General features: G+C 34.9%; 1 protein-coding gene and 1 long non-coding RNA gene across 5 annotated transcripts in view; one reads left to right on the top strand and one right to left on the bottom strand.

Annotated features, from left to right (window-relative positions):
* Window positions 1-19,048, bottom strand: part of LOC149798746 (uncharacterized) — a 126,792-nt gene that overhangs the window by 83,331 nt on the left and 24,413 nt on the right. The window lies entirely within an intron of this gene.
* LOC149798747 (uncharacterized) lies at window positions 7,152-11,501 on the top strand. Of its 2 annotated transcripts, none has more exons than XM_089957622.1 (3): window positions 7,152-7,303; window positions 8,003-8,086; window positions 9,125-11,501. In XM_089957622.1, exons 2-3 carry the CDS (start codon window positions 8,029-8,031, stop codon window positions 10,180-10,182), a joined length of 1,116 nt encoding a protein of 371 aa, XP_089813748.1. In that variant the 5' UTR covers window positions 7,152-7,303; window positions 8,003-8,028; the 3' UTR covers window positions 10,183-11,501. The 2 variants fall into 2 exon arrangements, with proteins under 2 accessions (XP_089813748.1, XP_089813749.1); XM_089957623.1 differs by lacking the exon at window positions 7,152-7,303 and adding an exon at window positions 7,305-7,329.

Genomic DNA, 19,048 nt, shown 5'->3' with positions numbered 1-19,048 from the left:
TCTCCGAAACGCTAACAAATTCAAACTAATTTAGACAGAAAGTGTCTTGTCTTAAAGTTCTTGCACTTTGTGCAAAGCCAGTTCCCTTTAAACATAGCAACCAAAATAAAAAATCTTAAAATTACTTTCTCTCACAAGTAATACAACAGAAATAGGCATGCATTAAGGTTTTTAACGTTTGTAAATATGATATCGAAGGGCCATTAAATATGGCTGCCGTTACTAAAAATAAATATTGTTCAAACTTCTGAATACACTTATATGAAAATATTACGTCAGTTAATTTTACTGGGGTCCAGAGAAAGCAACATTTTGATATTTGGGGATACCTTATTTTACAGTTTTCTGATATAATTGTACATTATTTCATTCACAGCAACAACTAATTATTGATTACTCCAGCTCATCTATAATTGTGCAACCTCTCCAGCTCACCGTGGGTTTTTCCAGGTCGACCTACGATCTCTCAGGGTCGACCTACGATCACTCCAACGATTTGGCGTGCCATACTAAATGCACATTGGAGAATGAGTTGCGTCTATCTTTAGATTTTGCCCCCGGCAAAGGCTAGATCATATTCATGTCACTGCCATGGCATATTTACGAGGTTCCTTCATTATTTGTCCCAAAACGTCATGTTGTAATTATTTTAAATTTCAACGTGGTACTAAATATCTTTCCTACAAAACAAATTTTGCAGCGTTTGAGAAAAACAGGACATAGCCACATTATACAAAGCGGGGTTCAAAGCGTTTGTTTTACATGTGTTGTTTCCGCTTCCTTATGTATTGAATTGTGGTCTTGATATTCTGTGGCATTTCCCGCCTAATTTTATCACAATCACTCTGATTAGGGTTGTGCATGGGCTTGGCCCGAATCTGTTGGCCCACTTTATTCGTCACTTCCCATATACTCCTCAAGTAGACAACAAAACTGATGCAAAAGCAGCGGAGCAAATCAAAAGATCAGGTATTGCAGTACACGCCAAGAAAAGTACTGTCACGATTATATCTAATGTATTCGGCACAAGTGATTTGGCTGCTTTGTCATTTGGATTGTTTCCGTATTTCACATCAATGCTGTCTAACACTGTTTATATAGTCGTGACAGTAAGTTTATTCCTGATGTACAAACTGTAATATTAGTTGACACGAATTAGGTAGGTATACAATTTTCCTCTCGTATCAGAGTCGAGAATCAACTCAATACCACATAACGGATGATATAATAGGAATATGTATACCTGTTAGTACAACTACAACAATACAATTTTACTGAACTCTTGAGCCTCCTTATCTAGTACAGCTACTACAATACAATTTTAAATGAAGCTGTTGAGGGTATGCTAAATTAGTAAAACTACTACAGTACAATTTTAATGACTCTTGAGCGTATCCTTAATTTGTACAACTAGTACAGTACAATTGTTTATAAACTCTCGAGGGTACAACTGTACAATTGCTACAATACAATTTTTAATGAACTCTTGAGAGTTGCAGTATCCTTAAATTGACACTTCTTGATTGCGTTGTTTCTTAATTTTCAGACAAATTTGCCACAGGATCATTCATGGTGTGTGTCAAATGGAAACTAAAAGGTTGTAATTGAGTTCTCAAAAATTTTGTTTACTACATTAAGAGCTCTGGAGAAAATTTAACTTATATTTTACATGAAGTTTGAGATTGATAATTTCATTCCAAATATCATATTAAATTGAAAAGCCTGTTGTGGAAGGGGTGTTATTGATAATTTCATTCTAAACATCATATTAGATTGTAAAGTCTGTTGAGGAAAGGGTGTTATTGATAATTTTTATTCTAAATGTCATATTAAATTGAAAAGCCTGTTGTGGAAGGGGTGTTATTGATAATTTCATTCTAAATATCATATTAAATCGAATAGCCTGTTGTAGAAAGGAATTTATTGATAAGTTCATTCTAAATATCATATTAAATTGAAAAGCCTGTTGTGGAAGGGGTGTTATTGATAATTTCATTCTAAATATCATATTAAATTGAAAAGCCTGTTGTAGAAAGGAAGTTTTTGATAAGTTCATTCTAAATATCATATTAAATTGAAAAGCCTGTTGTGGAAGGGGTGTTATTGATAATTTCATTCTAAATATCATATTAAATTGAAAAGCCTGTTGTAGAAAGGAAGTTATTGATAAGTTCATTCTAAATATCATATTAAATTGAAAAGCCTGTTGTGGAAGGGGTGTTATTGATAATTTCATTCCAAATATCATATTATATTGAAAGGTCTGTTGTGGAAGGGGTGTTTGAGTTTAAAGGTGAAATTTCATCTTTATACACAATATTACAAACTCAAAAATAGACTAGAAAGAAGGCAAACAAACACTCAGTTAAGCAAACTATGAAAAAGCCCCTTTCAACGAATATGTCTCTTAATTTTACCTAAAATGAAGAAGCCGTCACGGAGGCACTAAGCTCCTACTGACCGCTGTGATATTGAATGTCTTTTTAAAATCTATAACTGTGCTTAATAAGGGCGAATCCATTGCCATAAGTATACACATTATAATTTATGTCCAAAATATGCAGTGAATACTGATTGAAAACTGCTGCAGATCTGTAATGTCAGCAAACTTGTATCGCTCCATTATTATCTGCAGTCATATTCCTTTCGCACCCTAACCCATAATGCTCTATTTCTAATCTCTTTTGGAAACCAAACATATCCTGTTCCCACTTTTACCCATAATACTCCAGTACTAATTTAACTCTTACCCATAATGTTCCTTTTCTAATCTCAGTGTAACCCTTAATGTTCATTTTCTAATCTCAGTGCAACCCATAATGTTCGTTGTCCTAATTTCAGTGTAACCCATAATGTTCGTTTCCTAATTTCATTTCAATTCATAATGTTCATTTCCTGATCTCAGTGTAACCCATAATGTTCATTTCCTGATCTCAGTGCAACCCAATGCGCATTTCCTATTATCTCTTGGAAACCAGACACATCTCCTTCACTCCGTAACCCATGATACTCCTTTTCTAATCTCAGTGTAACCGATAATACGCCTTTTCTAATTCCAATGTAACCCATAACTTTCATTTCCTAATGTCAGTGTAACCCATAATTCTCATTTCCTAATCACAGTGTAACTCATAACGCTCATTTCCTAATCGCAATGTAACCCATTATATTCATGTCCTATTATCTCAAGGAAACCAAACCCATCCTTTTCACACAGTAACCCATAATACTTATTGTCTAATCTCAATGTAACCCATAATAATACATTTCTAATCTCACTTTAACTCATTATGTTCATTTCATATTATCTCTTGGAAACCAGGCATATCCCTTTCACACAGTAACCCATACTACTACATTCGTAATATCAGTGTAACCTAATCTCAGTGTAACCCATAACACTAATTTAATATGTATTATCTCTTGAGATCAGACCTATCCCTTTCACACAGCAACCCATAATACTCCTTTTCTAATCTCAGTGTAACCCATAATTCTCATTTCCTAGTAACAGTGTAACCTATAATGCTACTTTTCTAATCTCAGCGTAACCCATAATAATGCTTTTCTAGCAACTCATAATGCTCCTATTCTAGCAACTCATAATGCTCCTATTCTAGCAACCCATAATGTTCCTTTTCTAGCAACTCATAATGCTCCTATTCTAGCAACCCATAATGCTCCTATTCTGGCAACTCATAATGCTCCTATTCTAGCAACCCATAATGCTCCTTTTCTAGCAATTCATAATGCTCATTATCTATCAACCCATAATGTTCCTATTCTAGCAACCCATAATGCTCCTATTCTAGCAACCCATAATGCCCCTTTTCTAGCAATTCATAATGCTCATTATCTAACAACCATAATGCTCCTATTCTAGCAACCCATAATGCTCCTATTCTAGCAACTCATAATGCTCATTATCTATCAACCCATAATGCTCCTATTCTAGCAACCCATAATGCTCCCTTTCTAGCAATTCATAATGCTCATTATCTAACAACACATAATGCTCCTATTCTAGCAACTCATAATGCTCCTATTCTAGCAACCCATAATGCTCCTATTCTAGCAACTCATAATGCTCATTATCTATCAACCCATAATGCTCCTATTCTAGCAACCCATAATGCTCATTTTCTAATCTCAGTGTAACCCATAATTCTCATTTCCTAGTAACAGTGTAACCAATAATGCTACTTTTCTAATCTCAGTGTAACCCATAATGCTACTTTTCTAGCAACCGATAATGCTCATTTTCTAATCTCAGCGTAACCATAATGCTCATTTCCTAAAATCAGAGTAACCCATAATATTCTTGTCCCATTATCTCTTTTCACACAGTAACCCATAATACTCTAATATCAGTGTAACCCATAATGCTACTTTTCTAATCTCAATGTAACCCATAATTCTACTTTTCCAGTCTCGATATAACGCATGCTGCCCATTTCCTATTCACAGTGTAACTCGTAATGCTACTTTTCCAATCTCAATATAACGCATTTCCTATTCACAGTGTAACTCGTAATGCTACTTTTCCAAAATCAGTATAACGCATTTCCTATTCACTGTGCAACCCATAATGCTCCTTTTCAAGTCTCATGCTACGTTTCTAATCTAAGCGTAATCCATTGTGCTAATTTCCTATTACCTATTGGAAATTAGTTTCTGCCGTATCTCATTTAATTTAAATTAATTTCTCTATTTTTCAAGTTGTGAGTGTCGCGTTTCCTACTCTTCATACCTTCAGCTTGCACAAGTTTGAAGATAATTGACTTAGCTCACATGAATTGGTCACAAGCAAGTTTATAGAGCCAATTAATTATTGTAGTTATGAATGAATGAATGACATAGGGGCTGTTTTACGGATGTCTTGGGAATTAAAATCTTAAAACCCCACTTTTGAGTGCTTATTGACTGCCTGATGAAATTAACACACGGAAACTGACCTGTGGTCACGAAATGTCCTCTAACTACCATTGACTTGACGAGTGTTTCATTATTAGGTCCTATGTCCGCGTATATAAATGCATGCTCAATGACCTGTTTAAAACAAAATTTATCTCCGAAGATATTTTGCTGTAACTTTCTTTCCTTGCGGCGGGTCTTTAGTTTGGATGACGTATACAAATGACTACATATTGATGAGTTAAACAAATGACCAAGTGTTGATGGGGCACATAAATGACCACGTATTGATGAGTTAACAAATGACCAAGTGTTGATGGGGCACATAAATGACCACGTATTGATGAGTTATACAAATGACCAAGTGTTGATGGGGCACATAAATGACCACGTATTGATGAGTTATACAAATGACCAAGTGTTGATGGGGCACATAAATTACCACGTATTGATGAGTTATACAAATGACCAAGTGTTGATGGGGCACATAAATGACCACGTATTGATGAGTTATACAAATGACCAAGTGTTGATGGGGCACATAAATGACCACGTATTGATGAGTTATACAAATGAATAAAAGCTTGACATTTTTTTTATATTTTATGTAAATTTATGTAAGCGCAAATTATATCCCGGATATTTCATTGTTATATTAGTAATTATAGGCTATTAGTTGACTAATAAGCAAATAACAGATGTCAATATGGCTCATCAATTTCTAGGTCAATATAAAATATTTTTCAGCATCCGCATTAAGTTAAAGTGAACTAGTTGAAAGAAAAATTCAAGCTTTTATTCCTGTAAAAATAGTAATGTAAATTTCTGTAACCTCAACGATTTTCAGGGTTTTGTTGGTTTGTCTTGTCTCTGTTTTGTATTTGCCACTCATTTAGAGTCGAAAGTGCTCAGGCTAGTTAGAAACTAGTTTTGCATTGTTCTTTGTAAGTTTATTGCATTTATCTTAATCAATCTCTAACACACGTGATCCCTTGCTGGATCCAGTACACTTGAAAGGACTGTTATTCGCCATATGATGTGTGTGTGTGTGTGTAATACATTAACAATTTGAACAGTGTTTCAACCTTTTTTAAGAAGAAAAAACGTGATAGACAATTATTTTGGTCACAGTGGGGCGAAAGAAAAGAAGCTAAGACAAAAGAAATTAAGCATAGTAAAGAAAAAGAACTATTGATTGTACTTATTATAAGAAAACATTAAAATATTTACGGAAAGTATTTGCATTTCTACCCAATAAATATTAGAGCACGCATACATGGACAAACAAGTTCACAAATTTATCACCAAGCTATGGAAACCACGGATATATATATATATATATATATATATATATATATATAATCTTCTTCGCGTAAGCATCTTAGAAACATTGTCCATAGTTTGCTCTTTCCATATCCCAATGTTGATTCATCTTAAATACGACAATATCTCGCAATATAACACACTGTTAAATGTATATTTTATTTATTTTCAATGTCACTGTTAGGGTGTTGTCAATGAAATGTACACAACCTCACATATCGGCGGTTGTCAATGAAATGTATACAACCTCACAGATAGGCGGTTGTCAATTAAATGTATACAACCTCACATATAGGCGGTTGTCAGTTAAATGTATACATCCTCACATATAGGCGGTTGTCAATGAAATCTATACAACCTCACGGATAGGCGGTTGTCAAATGATATGTATTCGATTCCTTCTTTTCTGACCTGTAATCTGCATTAGAAAGAACGTTGCTTGCAAATATGAAAATTAAGACAACAACACGAGGTGTGTCTTTAAACTGACTCTACATTTTTCACATCATGATGCTAAAAAACGAATATTATATTGTGTTAGTTTCTTCAGAAATTCGACTTTGTAATTTGCTATCAGTCAATGTGGTGCAAGAAAATTTCCCATACTTCGTACAGTTTTGTGTTTGATCTTGATTAATTACCACACGATTGCAGCATGTTGTGATAAAATGTATCTTGTCTTACCAGTTATAATCAATTAATGTCTGTTAAAGTACCAAAATCATTCCGACTGTGGTCGAAAACGAACGTGTACAATCCCACTGCACACGCCTGACATCATCACGGCAATACTATGCCGTAATAGACCAGGTAGCGAGAGTAGGAAAGTTTACATTCATTGGGCGTACATGTAGACACTATCCCCTGATTGGCCAATTTCGTATTTACCTCAGTTTTCTGGACGTAAGCCTGCAAATCCATCAAACATGAAGGCATTCCGACAAATTATTGTTTTTTCCACTCGACGCGTGACCTGCATGCGATATAAATACGCCCGTCACATAGTGACTAAGTCAAGCTTACAGGGAGGATAAACAGACAGGAGAGCGAAGACCATTTGATACAGGTATTTGATATAGGTATTTGATATAGGTAATTGTGTAATCTTAATTTGCTTATCAAAACTCCTACATGATATAAGCGTTTGTCATTCATGATAAAATCTCGTTAAAAAAAACTTAAACTCACCAATGGATATATTCATTAGATTTATTAGTTAATTATGTACCCATGTGCGTTGCGTTATTAGTTAATTATGTACCCATGTGCGTTGCGTTATTAGTTAATTATGTACACATGTGCGTTGCGTTATTAGTTAATTATATACCCATGTGCGTTGCGTTATTAGTTAATTATTTACCCATGTGCGTCGCGTTATTAGTTAAGTATGTACCCATGTGCGTTGCGTTTTTAGTTAATTATTTACCCATGTGCGTTGCGTTATTAGTTAATTATGTACCCATGTACGTTGCGTTATTAGTTATGTACCCATGTGCGTTGCGTTATTAGTTAAGTATGTACCCATGTGCGTTGCGTTATTATTTAATTATGTGCCCATGTGCGTTGCGTTATTAGTTAATTATGTACCCATGTGCGTTGCCTTAGTAGTTAATTATGTACCCATGTGCATTGCCTTAGTAGTTACTTATGTACCCATGTGCGTTGCGTTATTAGTTAAATAAACATCTCACACAATCACAAGACAAAAAGAAAATTAAGTATCGTAACCTTCACGTCAATTATCGTTCCTTTTTTTAACTTTCAGAATCAGTCAAATAAGGAAAGAGGCCAATGGATACTAAGACGGTGTTAATTTCGATGTTCATAGTTGCAGTTTCAATTGCACAAAGTAAGCTGGAATAGTTCTCTCTTGTCATTTACATCCACAGCAGTTTTAATTTTTGTTTTCTTCAGATTTGTTATTTAAATTATTTTTAAGCTAAATACTATTTTTAATATGATAGATGTTATTCGTTGTTTTATAAAGCTAACATTTTCTAATTTAAAGAAATTACTTCTTTTTAAATCCAAATGCAAATTGTATCACATTGTTTTCTTCTAGATGGATTTATTGAGATGACTACTTAGACTGACAATTTAAATTTAACTGACACATTAAAAATGTATCTTCATTTGTAAAATCAGTATTTAAATAACCAAATTGGATCCACTCTATTCTGCCGCTAGTATGTTTGCTACATACTTTATCTTATAAATGCTTAGCATAACACTTACAAGGCTGCTTTTTCTACGCTTTAAAATGCTTAGCCTAACACTTACAAGGCTGTTATTCCACGCTAACAAATTCTTAGCCTAACACTTACAAGGCTGTTATTTCACGCTAACAAATTCTTAGCCTAACACTTACAAGGCTGTTATTCCACGCTAACAAATTCTTAGCCTAACACTACAAGGCTGCTTATTCCACGCTCAGAACGTCATAAAAGACCTGAATGGCCTTTAGTCAACTCCTTAGTCATCTTTGTTTAATAATATAGTGTTTAAAACTATAAATACAAACTCAGGCGCATTTCAATAACCTCAGGAAAATTATTGTGATGTTGTATTGATGCCAAAGCTTTATCAGTTATGAAAGTCAGCTTGCCAGAGGACAGTACATAAAAACGCTGAGAGTTTAGAACTTTCAGAAACTCTTTCTGTCTCTGTCTCTGTCTCTCTCTCTCTCTCAAATGTGTGACTTGCTTTGAAAAGTTGAGCTTCTGGAGCCGGATATGAACTTTTCCAGGCATCGAACAAGTTGACTTATACTTATTTGTATGGGATATAGATGAATTATAAAGTAAGATAAACACTGGGATTACTCTTTTGCTGTAAAGTTGACAAAAGTAGTCATTATATTTTTATTTGAATTTCGCTTTCGTTACAGATGTGCGCCAAGAACAAGGTCCTACAGGAACGAGGGATGTTCTGAAGCCAGCCCCCAGCGATGCCATCATGAAGTCTCTTTTCAGCGTGGACCCTGTCTTTGCGGCCAAGGTAGATAAACATCAGCCACAAGACGTGAATATCTTTTTTCCGACAAACAACTTAGAGCCTGGACCCATTGCTGTTAAATCCTCAGGCCCTTCTCCCATTGTAAATGCGCCAGCTCTCGGGGTCCAGTTCGCCAGCAGTGGTGGCCCTGTCGTCAGACCCGCTGATAAGGTGCCCGTGGTCGATACGTCAGTATCCCAGAACATTGGAACCGTGGTCAAAAAAGTGTTTCCAGACGATCCTTCTGGAACAGCTCCTTTGGCACCCACCACGACGGCGATAAGAAAGGACATAACAGCCCAAACCACAGCCGAACAGCCAGTTCTGAGACCATTTGTAATGCCTGCAGGAAGACCAGATTCTAGACCTATTGTCCAGGTGCCGAAGCCGACTGAGAATCCAGCACCAATTCCAGATCCAGTACAAAGGCTCGTCTTACCTGTACCAAGACCAGCTGTGAAACCAGAACCGGTAGTTAAACCAGATCCAATATCAGTTTCACAGCTTCATGCTGGACCCGAAATGGCACCAATAATCAACCCTGTTATCGAACCTGCAAGAATTCCAGAGCAAATACCAGTGAAGAAACAGATAGACCCAGTTCAGCAAGTATTGGGATCCAAGCAACTAACTGGCACCTTAAATGTACCTGAAGTGACTCCTTTCGATCGCATTCTATTGCCGACCCAACCAGTAGATAATAACAGTCAAATAATAGCCCAAAGTTCAATGTCTACAACGAAAGAAAGCATTCTTGCCCCGAGCGATGGGTTGAAAATGCCCAAATTCACCGCCCCAGCAACGAGAGCGGAATTTGATCGAATCTACCTTGTTCCGGCCATCTTGGAATACCTAGAATCAAGAGCCGCGTCGCCGCTGTCAAACTCTTCTATGTCAGAATCCATCTATTTAGACTGGTTGCTTTATCTTCGTCAGCGATTGTATCATTAACATATTTGAAACTCCTGATGGAAATGCCTGTGATAGTTTGACAGTTTTCGATGAAATGGTGACAATTATATTAAAATAAAATGCTGAGCCAGTTGCTTTCAGATAATTTTAAATGCTTGCAAGTCACGCACGTTAGCTGCAGTTTTTCAAAGGCATCAAATCCACTTATAGGTAGGGATATTGTGTACTGGAACGTGCCAATTAATCTCTTCCATTTAGGGAATCGGATACTGTTTATTTCTTAGAAATAAATTATGTAAAACGGGAAGACACTGGCAACTGTTGGAGTAACATTATTTAGAAAGTTAGAATTTATAGATGATTACATTTTTAATGCCTGAACAAATATCTTCTTTCAACATATATCGAGGATATCGCTTATTACAATTTCACAGAGATGTCCAATTAAAAAGCAACAAAATCATTTGAAAAAGCAAACAAATAATTACATTAGACATGTGGAGGGTATGCCACTATAATATTAGTGAATATGAAATGTTGACATCTAGCATAGCCCTATAACTCTTTTATCTTCCCTAAAAGACGTTTCATTTAAAGTAGAGACTAAAATGTATTAATTCCAAGTATTGCCTCTTTGAATTTACTATAATCTTCATTTTTGTTTACCAAGCCTTTGCAACAGGCATTGTGAATCTTTAAAATCGCATAATACAACGCAGAAAACTATAGGGATTCTTAACACCTGAAAGGAAGTTCTTGTTTATTTATGCACCCTTCTATTATGCTTTGACAATATTTGAAAACCGTTTTTAAAATAATTATTTACTTCTGAACTTTCCGTATCAACATGTAATTATGAAATCTGAAGTCCATATTTTTCAATAAATATGAAATCATTAAGCTTGGAAATCAATTATTGCTTGAATACTAGAATCGATTACACACTGCATGAATACTGGAATGATACACACTGCATGAATGGCCGTAGCAAAGTTATTAAATTTTAAAAAGTTGCATATAATGTTTTAAAAACTAAACATTTTATTATTATTTTTAAAACAAACTCTAAATTTATACTTTAATTTTAATATCGGGTTTCGTTTTTAGTTCCATTCTATATATTTCGTTCCGATTTTGTACTGGGCGAAATAGTTTGTCGTGTTGATAAGATGTAGGTGAAAATAAATGTGCTTGATAGAGTGATAACAATGCTATGACAAAAGCACGATCAAAGTGCAATATTTCATTCCTGTGTAAATCCGTCTTCTTTCCTTTTCATTTTGACTGTATTGATTTTGCATCACTGTACTTATCATTTCCTAGAATGTTATTTTTTTAATAAAGTATCTCCATTTGAATGGTTGTTGTTAATACAAATTACGCACACGCGGTGTACACAAAAATTCATAATACCTTCCTTGTATAGGTTATGATATTAGAATGCAAAATACTAATGAAATGATAAAACAGCCTGATGAAATGAAGTACAGTCTGATCTCAATGACATGATAAAACAGTCTGATATCGATGAATGAAGTACGGCCTGATCTCAGTGAAATGATAAAACAGCCTGATCTCGATGAAATTATAAAACACCCTGATTTCGATGAAATGAAGTACAGCCTGATCTCGATGAAACAATAAAACAGCCTGATCTCGATGAAATGAAGTACAGATTGATATCGATAAAATGATAAAACAGACTGATCTCGATGAAATGAAGTACAGATTGATCTCGATGAAATGAAGTACAGCCTGATCTCGATGAAACAATAAAACAGCCTGATCTCGATCAAATGAGGTACATATTGATCTCGATGAAATGATAAAACAGCCTGATCTCGATGAAATGAAAAAAACAGCCTGATCTCGATAAAATGAAGTACAGACTGATCTCGATGAAGTAAAGTCAAACGAGATCTATCAAGACTTGATCAAATGTGAATGGTAATAAATACCATGCCATCTAATTTAATACCAATAACTATATCGTAATAATCTCTATGTTTGTCTGTTTCTCTGTCTGTTTGATTGTATGTCTGTCTCTCTCTCTCTCTCTCACACACACCCACACACGCAACTCAAATGAGAACATAATCTATAATATTTTCATGGCGTCATCACTGGCATCCGTTCAATATGGGCGGCGTTTTTTCTGTTTTTATTGTCGTTGTTATTTCTTTACATGTGCCTCGTTTTTCAGTTTAGGCCATCATTTCTATAATATCAGGAAGAAAATTATTTTAAAGCTTACAAAAACTATTTCAAATTCATTTCCAGTCTCACAGTCTAAAGAATCTTTGTATGTTCTTCACTCTATGACGATTTTAGTTTGATAAATATCAAACGATTACCTAACCTGCCATTTGTTTGTTTATATGCCAGTGTTATTTAAATCGTAGCACAGCATAGTATTTTCTACATAGTATTTTAATCCAGCCTGAACACGAGTTTGGTCTTGCACCTCCCTCTATTACATTTTGTTTGATGTGGAGTTTGGTTTCAGACCCCACACTATTACATTTTGTCTGAAGTGGAGTTTGGTTTCGGACCCACTCAGTTACATTTGTCTGAAGTGGAGTTTGGTTTCGGACTCATTCTATTACATTTTGTCTCAAGTGTAGTTTGGTCTCGCACCCACTCTATTACATTTTGTTTTAAGTGTAGTTGGGTCTCGGACCCACTCTATTGCATTTTGTCTTAAGTGTAGTTGGGTTTCTGACCCACTCTATTGCATTTTGTCTTAAGTGGGGTTTGGTTTCTGACTAACTCTAATAAGTTAGTCTGAAGTGTAGTTGGGTCTCGGACCCACTCTATTGCATTTTGTCTTAAGTGTAGTTGGGTCTCGGACCCACTCTATTACATTTTGTTTGGAGTGAAGTTTTGGTCTCGGACCCCACTCTACTACATTTTGTCTTAAGTGTAGTTGGGTCTCGGACCCACTCTATAACATTTTATCTGGAGTGGAGTTTGGTCTCGGACCCACTCTGCTGCATTTTGCTTTAAGTGTAGTTGGGTCTCCGACCCACTCTATTGCATTTTGTCTGGAGTGGAGTTTGATCTCGGACCCCACTCAAACTACATTTTGTCTGCAGTGGAGTTTGGTCTTGGACCACTCTATTACATTTTGTCTTAAGTGTAGTTTGGTCTCGGACCCCACTCTATTGCATTTTGTCTTAAGTGGAGTTTAGGATTAAAATTGCATGATTGTTTATACTAATTTTTTTGTTTACATGGAATTTACGGGCAATTCAAAGACTGGCACTCTTTCAAATGTAATGTTTTGTATTTTTTTAACGTTGTCATAACCTATGAGTTTCGTTAAAGGAGTTAGGGTTAGTGTTAAAGGAGTCATCAAGTGCTAGCATATGGATCATTAAATAAGGAATACTGTTACGAGCCTATGCTCTTAAAATAAATGACAGAAAAGAGTGGAGACAAGCTTTGTAAAATTTAACAAATAATTTATTTCTCTAGAATACAAAGTGAAAAATGAGAAAAAGAGCTTAGTTTATAGCGAATTAAATCCATAAATGATCCGAGAATTAAATACACAAGTCTTTGTAATAAAAGTCTTGAATAAAACTCAGTTCAAGTCTCGATGAGATTTAAAATTGAAGGCGATGACTTGTCTGTTGTGGTCTACGTCGTACTGATGTGTCAATAGTCTCTTGTAGAATCACAGAAATATTATTCCAGATTTGAATTCATTATAAATTCCAATGAATGTTTTTCCAAGAATTTTTTCTGAGCACTTTTGTATTTCCAGAGAAAAGAATCACTTGAATTCAATAATTTGAAGAAAATAAAATTCAGCCCAAACTGGACAAAACATGATAAAACTTAAAGTGCCAGATTTTAAAGCACGACTAGTAAAATCCCTACAGTCACAAGATAATATAGTTCTCTGCTTGACCCCAGGGCACAAATTAGCATTTTCTAAAAACAACCATTTCCTAATGGAAAATAACTTTCTAGCATGATTTTATGAGCCTTTTTTTATTTAAACATAATAGCCTATAAAATTCACTTTGGATTCTCCAAAACCCTGACCCAAATCAACATGTTTACCTGAATTATAATTCGGTTAATAAGCCCTTACACATACAGAATAATAAAGTTATTATTAGTTGTTTACATCAATGAAATAATAAATTTAAAAATTTTAAAAAATCAATCTGGTCAAACAGAACTGAATTTAATTTTGGACAAGGTCAAGTCCAGCAGATAATGTTACATTACTACAACATGTAATGGAATAAAATATATACAAAAACATAACAAACAAACAATTAAACTAAATATATATAACAATACGTGTTAGAATCAGGTCAATTTCAATATCAAGTCATAACTCAGAATTACATCAGTAGTTTGTACGTAATCCATGAATAACACATCACAGTCAACATCAATCATGCACTGGCATCTAACATTGTAGGAAACGGCATCATTTTACAGTGCCAACAGTCAGAATTTTAAACACCTCAACAAATTCAAATTGGGAGCGGGGTAACAGCATAAAAAAATCATATCTTTTTCCTCTATACTACACGCAATAATGTTATGAGTGTATTCTATTTTAAATAGTACATTTAACGCGTGACATGGCCATGTCATACCGTGGGAGCTAAGTACCTTTCCCAAAGACGCTCCGGGGCAGCCGACCCGGGCTGGCCTGGGTGGGTATAAAGCGTGCGGTCCTTGGATTGCGAGTCCGATTCTCTATCAAATCAGTTACTGCGGTCCCCATGAACTTAAAAAGGACACAGAATAGTGAAATTTATAAATAGCGTGACCTGAATGAATTAAACCAAGTCGAAAGAGACATAACTTTAATCTCAATGAATTGAAACATGTCAAAAGAGACACAACTTTTACCAAGAGCTGAACACGTAGGAACATCAGCAGATATATGATATTTTTCAAGAATTATGTGACAGTACTTTCTCAAACCCCCCCCACACACACACACACACGTGTCGCACATACAATCGTTAAATTCCTGTGTATTCTTCATGTGTCTTCCATTTTTTAATTAATGCAAAACAGAACCATTTATAGAAAGTCAAAAAATTAATTTTAAAAAACCCATATCAACCACACGGTCAAGAAACAAGTTAATATTGAAGCCTAAGACGTTTTTTTCTTGCAACATTTCCTGACCCATTCTCACCAACTAACATTTCCTGACCCATTCTCACCAACTAACATTTCCTGACCCATTCTCACCAACTAACATTTCCTGACCCATTCTCACCAACTAACATTTCCTGACCCTGTCTCACAAACTAACATTTCCTGGCGTGTCTCACAAACTAACATTTCCTGACCCTGTCTCACAAACTAACATTTCCTGGTCCTGTCTCATGAACTAACATTTCCTGACCCTGTCTCACAAACTAAGGAGATTTTGTTTGTTCCTCTTTCTATCATGATTTGTTTTACACTTATCAAGCAATGACATTGCCTTTGGTTTGTTTGCTTATATGCCAACTTTATCTAAATCACTTTAAATACAGCTTTATTCAAGCGCATAGATTAGTGTTTTCTACAGCGTACCAGAAACCATCCGGACCCCCACGTCATATACGTTTTAAACCTGAGTTTAAACATGAGTTTGGTCTCGGACACCGCTACGTTATAAATATTGGGGATTGCACCACTCATGTAACAAAACAACAAAAAAAAACAATTTTCATTTTAAAATGTAATGAAATTGATTTGCAATTTTAGTTGTTGTTTTTTTCTTAATGTATTACTTAGGAGTTTCTTGATATATTTGGCGTTTCAAGCCAGAATGAAAAATCTACTGGAATCGATTGCTTCAAGATCAAAATACAAAGTCATAAAGTTTCCACTCTTGTTTAATGATTTTGAAGATTAATGCACGATGTAGCTGACACTATTTGGTGGCAAATCCGAAACAAGATGTTAAACAAGTTTTATGGAAAAAAAGATAAGAAAAATGAAAACAAAGACAAAAGAACGAACAGCTTTGTTTTGCGGAGTAAGAAAAGGAAACAAAGAATAAATGTAAGCAACTAAGATCAAGCTGAGATTAAGATCAAGCTGAGATTATGATCAAGCTGAGATTATGATCAAGCTGAGATTATGATCAAGCTGAGATTATGATCAAGCTGAGATTAAGATCAAGCTGAGATTATGATCAAGCTGAGATTATGATCAAGCTGAGATTATTATCAAGCTGAGATTAAGATCAAGCTGAGTTTATCCCGTTAAACATGACTAAACAAAAGAATCAACTCGTTAAAAAGCAAGATAAAAACATATATCAGTTTCAATATAAAGTCATATCTCAACATTGTATATGCAGTCTTCATCCAAATCAATATAACGTCATATCTCAATACTTTGCCTATAATGTGTGCAGTTTAATATTTTTTATATTATACATGTAAACATATGACTTTAAATGATTCTGATTGGTCAAAAAAAACCCATAACCCCTGCCTTCTGGAACTTTTTGCTTTCATTTAACATTTTTGGCCGCCATTTTTTGATTTGACTCGGAAAAGGGAATTGGAGAAAAATGGTCTCGTCTCGTCTGTTTCAATATTGCCAATTTACCCCCACAGTGGTTTGTTATGTCAAGTATAACATATTATAACATGAAACATGGCAAAAACCCCAACACAAGAACAATAACAACAAGTAAAACTACCGGTATTTCTTAGATGATAACGAGGTTGAGAGTGGGGATGGATGGGTGGTATATCTGTAGCATGGAATCCACCCACAAGCTTGGTTTAAATGTGAACTTAAGTAAATAAAGTCACCTTTGTTCACAGGGGAATGTAGACATAAACCGGTCTCCCGAACTGACAGAACGTTATCCAACCACAGCATATTTACGTTGTAAATATGTATTGTAAGTCCGACTCAGAGTTTTGTTTACGTCTTCTGTACAATCTAATGTTCCAAATCAAATACTGCAAATACCCGGTCACAAATACATTACAGTAAATATGTCTGTTTCTGCATCCAGTAATGTTCTATTCACAAAAATATCGCAACAATGTAATGTTTAGTGATGTGATGTAGGCCAACTCCTACCGCTACTGTGCACCGTATTAAACGATGTGACATCATACGCATTGGACATTTTTGTGTTGACAAATGTTTTGTCTTTTGTAAAATGTTCTGTTTATTTGGATGGACGCTTTTTCTTTGAAAGTAGTTCCTTTATGCACGTACGTGAATGCAATATGTGTACTTGCACGCGAATTCAGTATCGGGTAATACTGAACGATTCTGACAATGTAATGTTAATGGAGAAAAAAATGAGCATATAATAAAGTGTCATATCTCAACACTGTATATGCAGACCCCATCCTAATCAATATAACATCATATTGACACTGTATATGCAGTCCCCATCCTAAGCAATATAACATCATATCTCAACACTATATATATAGTCTCCATCCTAATCTATATAACCATTGCACGATACCAGATTCGACATCACTCATCCATTTACATTTGTAACAAAAATTTTATAAAAAAATAATTTAAAAACAAAAAACAAAAAAAACCCCATCAGTTTTCACTGAATTTTTCTGTGCGTGTTCTGCCTGAGTATTTCAGTTAGTTTAATGTCACATTATCGTCGAATTCTAAACTTTTCGAACTTCACACATCTCTGCACATGCAAAAAGGCCCGTATCCACGACATGGTATTGAGAAATTATACAGCAGCTCTATAACGCATAATGTCTGGCGAGCTTCTTTCTACGTTTTTTTTTTTTATTTCTGGATGAAAAAGAAAGAAAGGAGACAAAACAAAAGATAACTAATGAAAAGTGAGTCTAAGAACATCCTTCGATTGCAGACTGGATATTATCTGCGATTTTCAGCCATGTTTTAAAAGTATGTCTTGACATCCACAAATGATAACCAATTGTTTATTCCATTAATATTTATTCTATTGTTTGGGTAACCCGAGGTGGCTGTGTTGGTATTGTACCTGATTCATAATCGATTTGACACGAGTTCGATACCCGCCATGAATAGCCCAGGTCGACTGACACTGTGTGTCCTGGGAAAAGGCACTAAGATTAAACAAAAGAAAAACAAAGAAAAACAAATATTTAAATTAAACGCAGAAGACAAGCTTATCGGAAATGTTGTATGGTATTGATTATTAAAACTCGTAAACAAAAAACGTGTATATATGTGACATTCCCTATAACAAATTGTGTTTACAATGTAAAACGTTATCTTTTGCATGCGAGTACACACACAAACCTATATGTTTCTGTTCAAGATAGAAACTAATCACGAAATACGAGTATAACAATACATTTAAAACAAAACACGACCGTTTTTTCTTCTAACGTTTACCACAAAATTGTAATCTTTCTTGCGGATTTCACACGCTATCGAATGGTGACATAAGGACCATCAATAATCCCCACATGACAAACCTCAAATCATATCGTGTTCAATCTGTCATTGTAGGCGTGCGGAACGCCAACGAAAAAAGCGTTGTATTATGTCATAATATAAACTTCCCGACGCACAATTTCATCCTTGAAATTACTCAGCTGTATCTCTCATTAACATGTTATACCTAGAGTCCATACTATCACTATTTACATTTCTATAGCCTACGCTATCACTTTCTATTTACACTTCTATGGCCTATACTCTCACTGTCTATTTACATAAAAATAGCCTATAGTCTCACTTACTATTTACATATTAATAGCCTGTACTATCACTTTCTATTTACATATCAATAGCCTATACTATCACTGTCTATTTACATTTCTATAGCCTACACTATCACTGTCTATTTATATTTCTATAGCCTATACTATCACTGTCTATTTACATTTCTGTAGCCTATACTATCACTATTTACATATCAATAGCCTAT

Source organism: Sinohyriopsis cumingii, chromosome 5 (genome assembly GCF_028554795.1).
Source record: "Sinohyriopsis cumingii isolate HCF-2022 chromosome 5, ASM2855479v2, whole genome shotgun sequence".
Taxonomy (NCBI): Eukaryota; Metazoa; Mollusca; class Bivalvia; order Unionida; family Unionidae; genus Sinohyriopsis; species Sinohyriopsis cumingii.
This window is presented reverse-complemented; position numbering and strand designations above follow the sequence as displayed.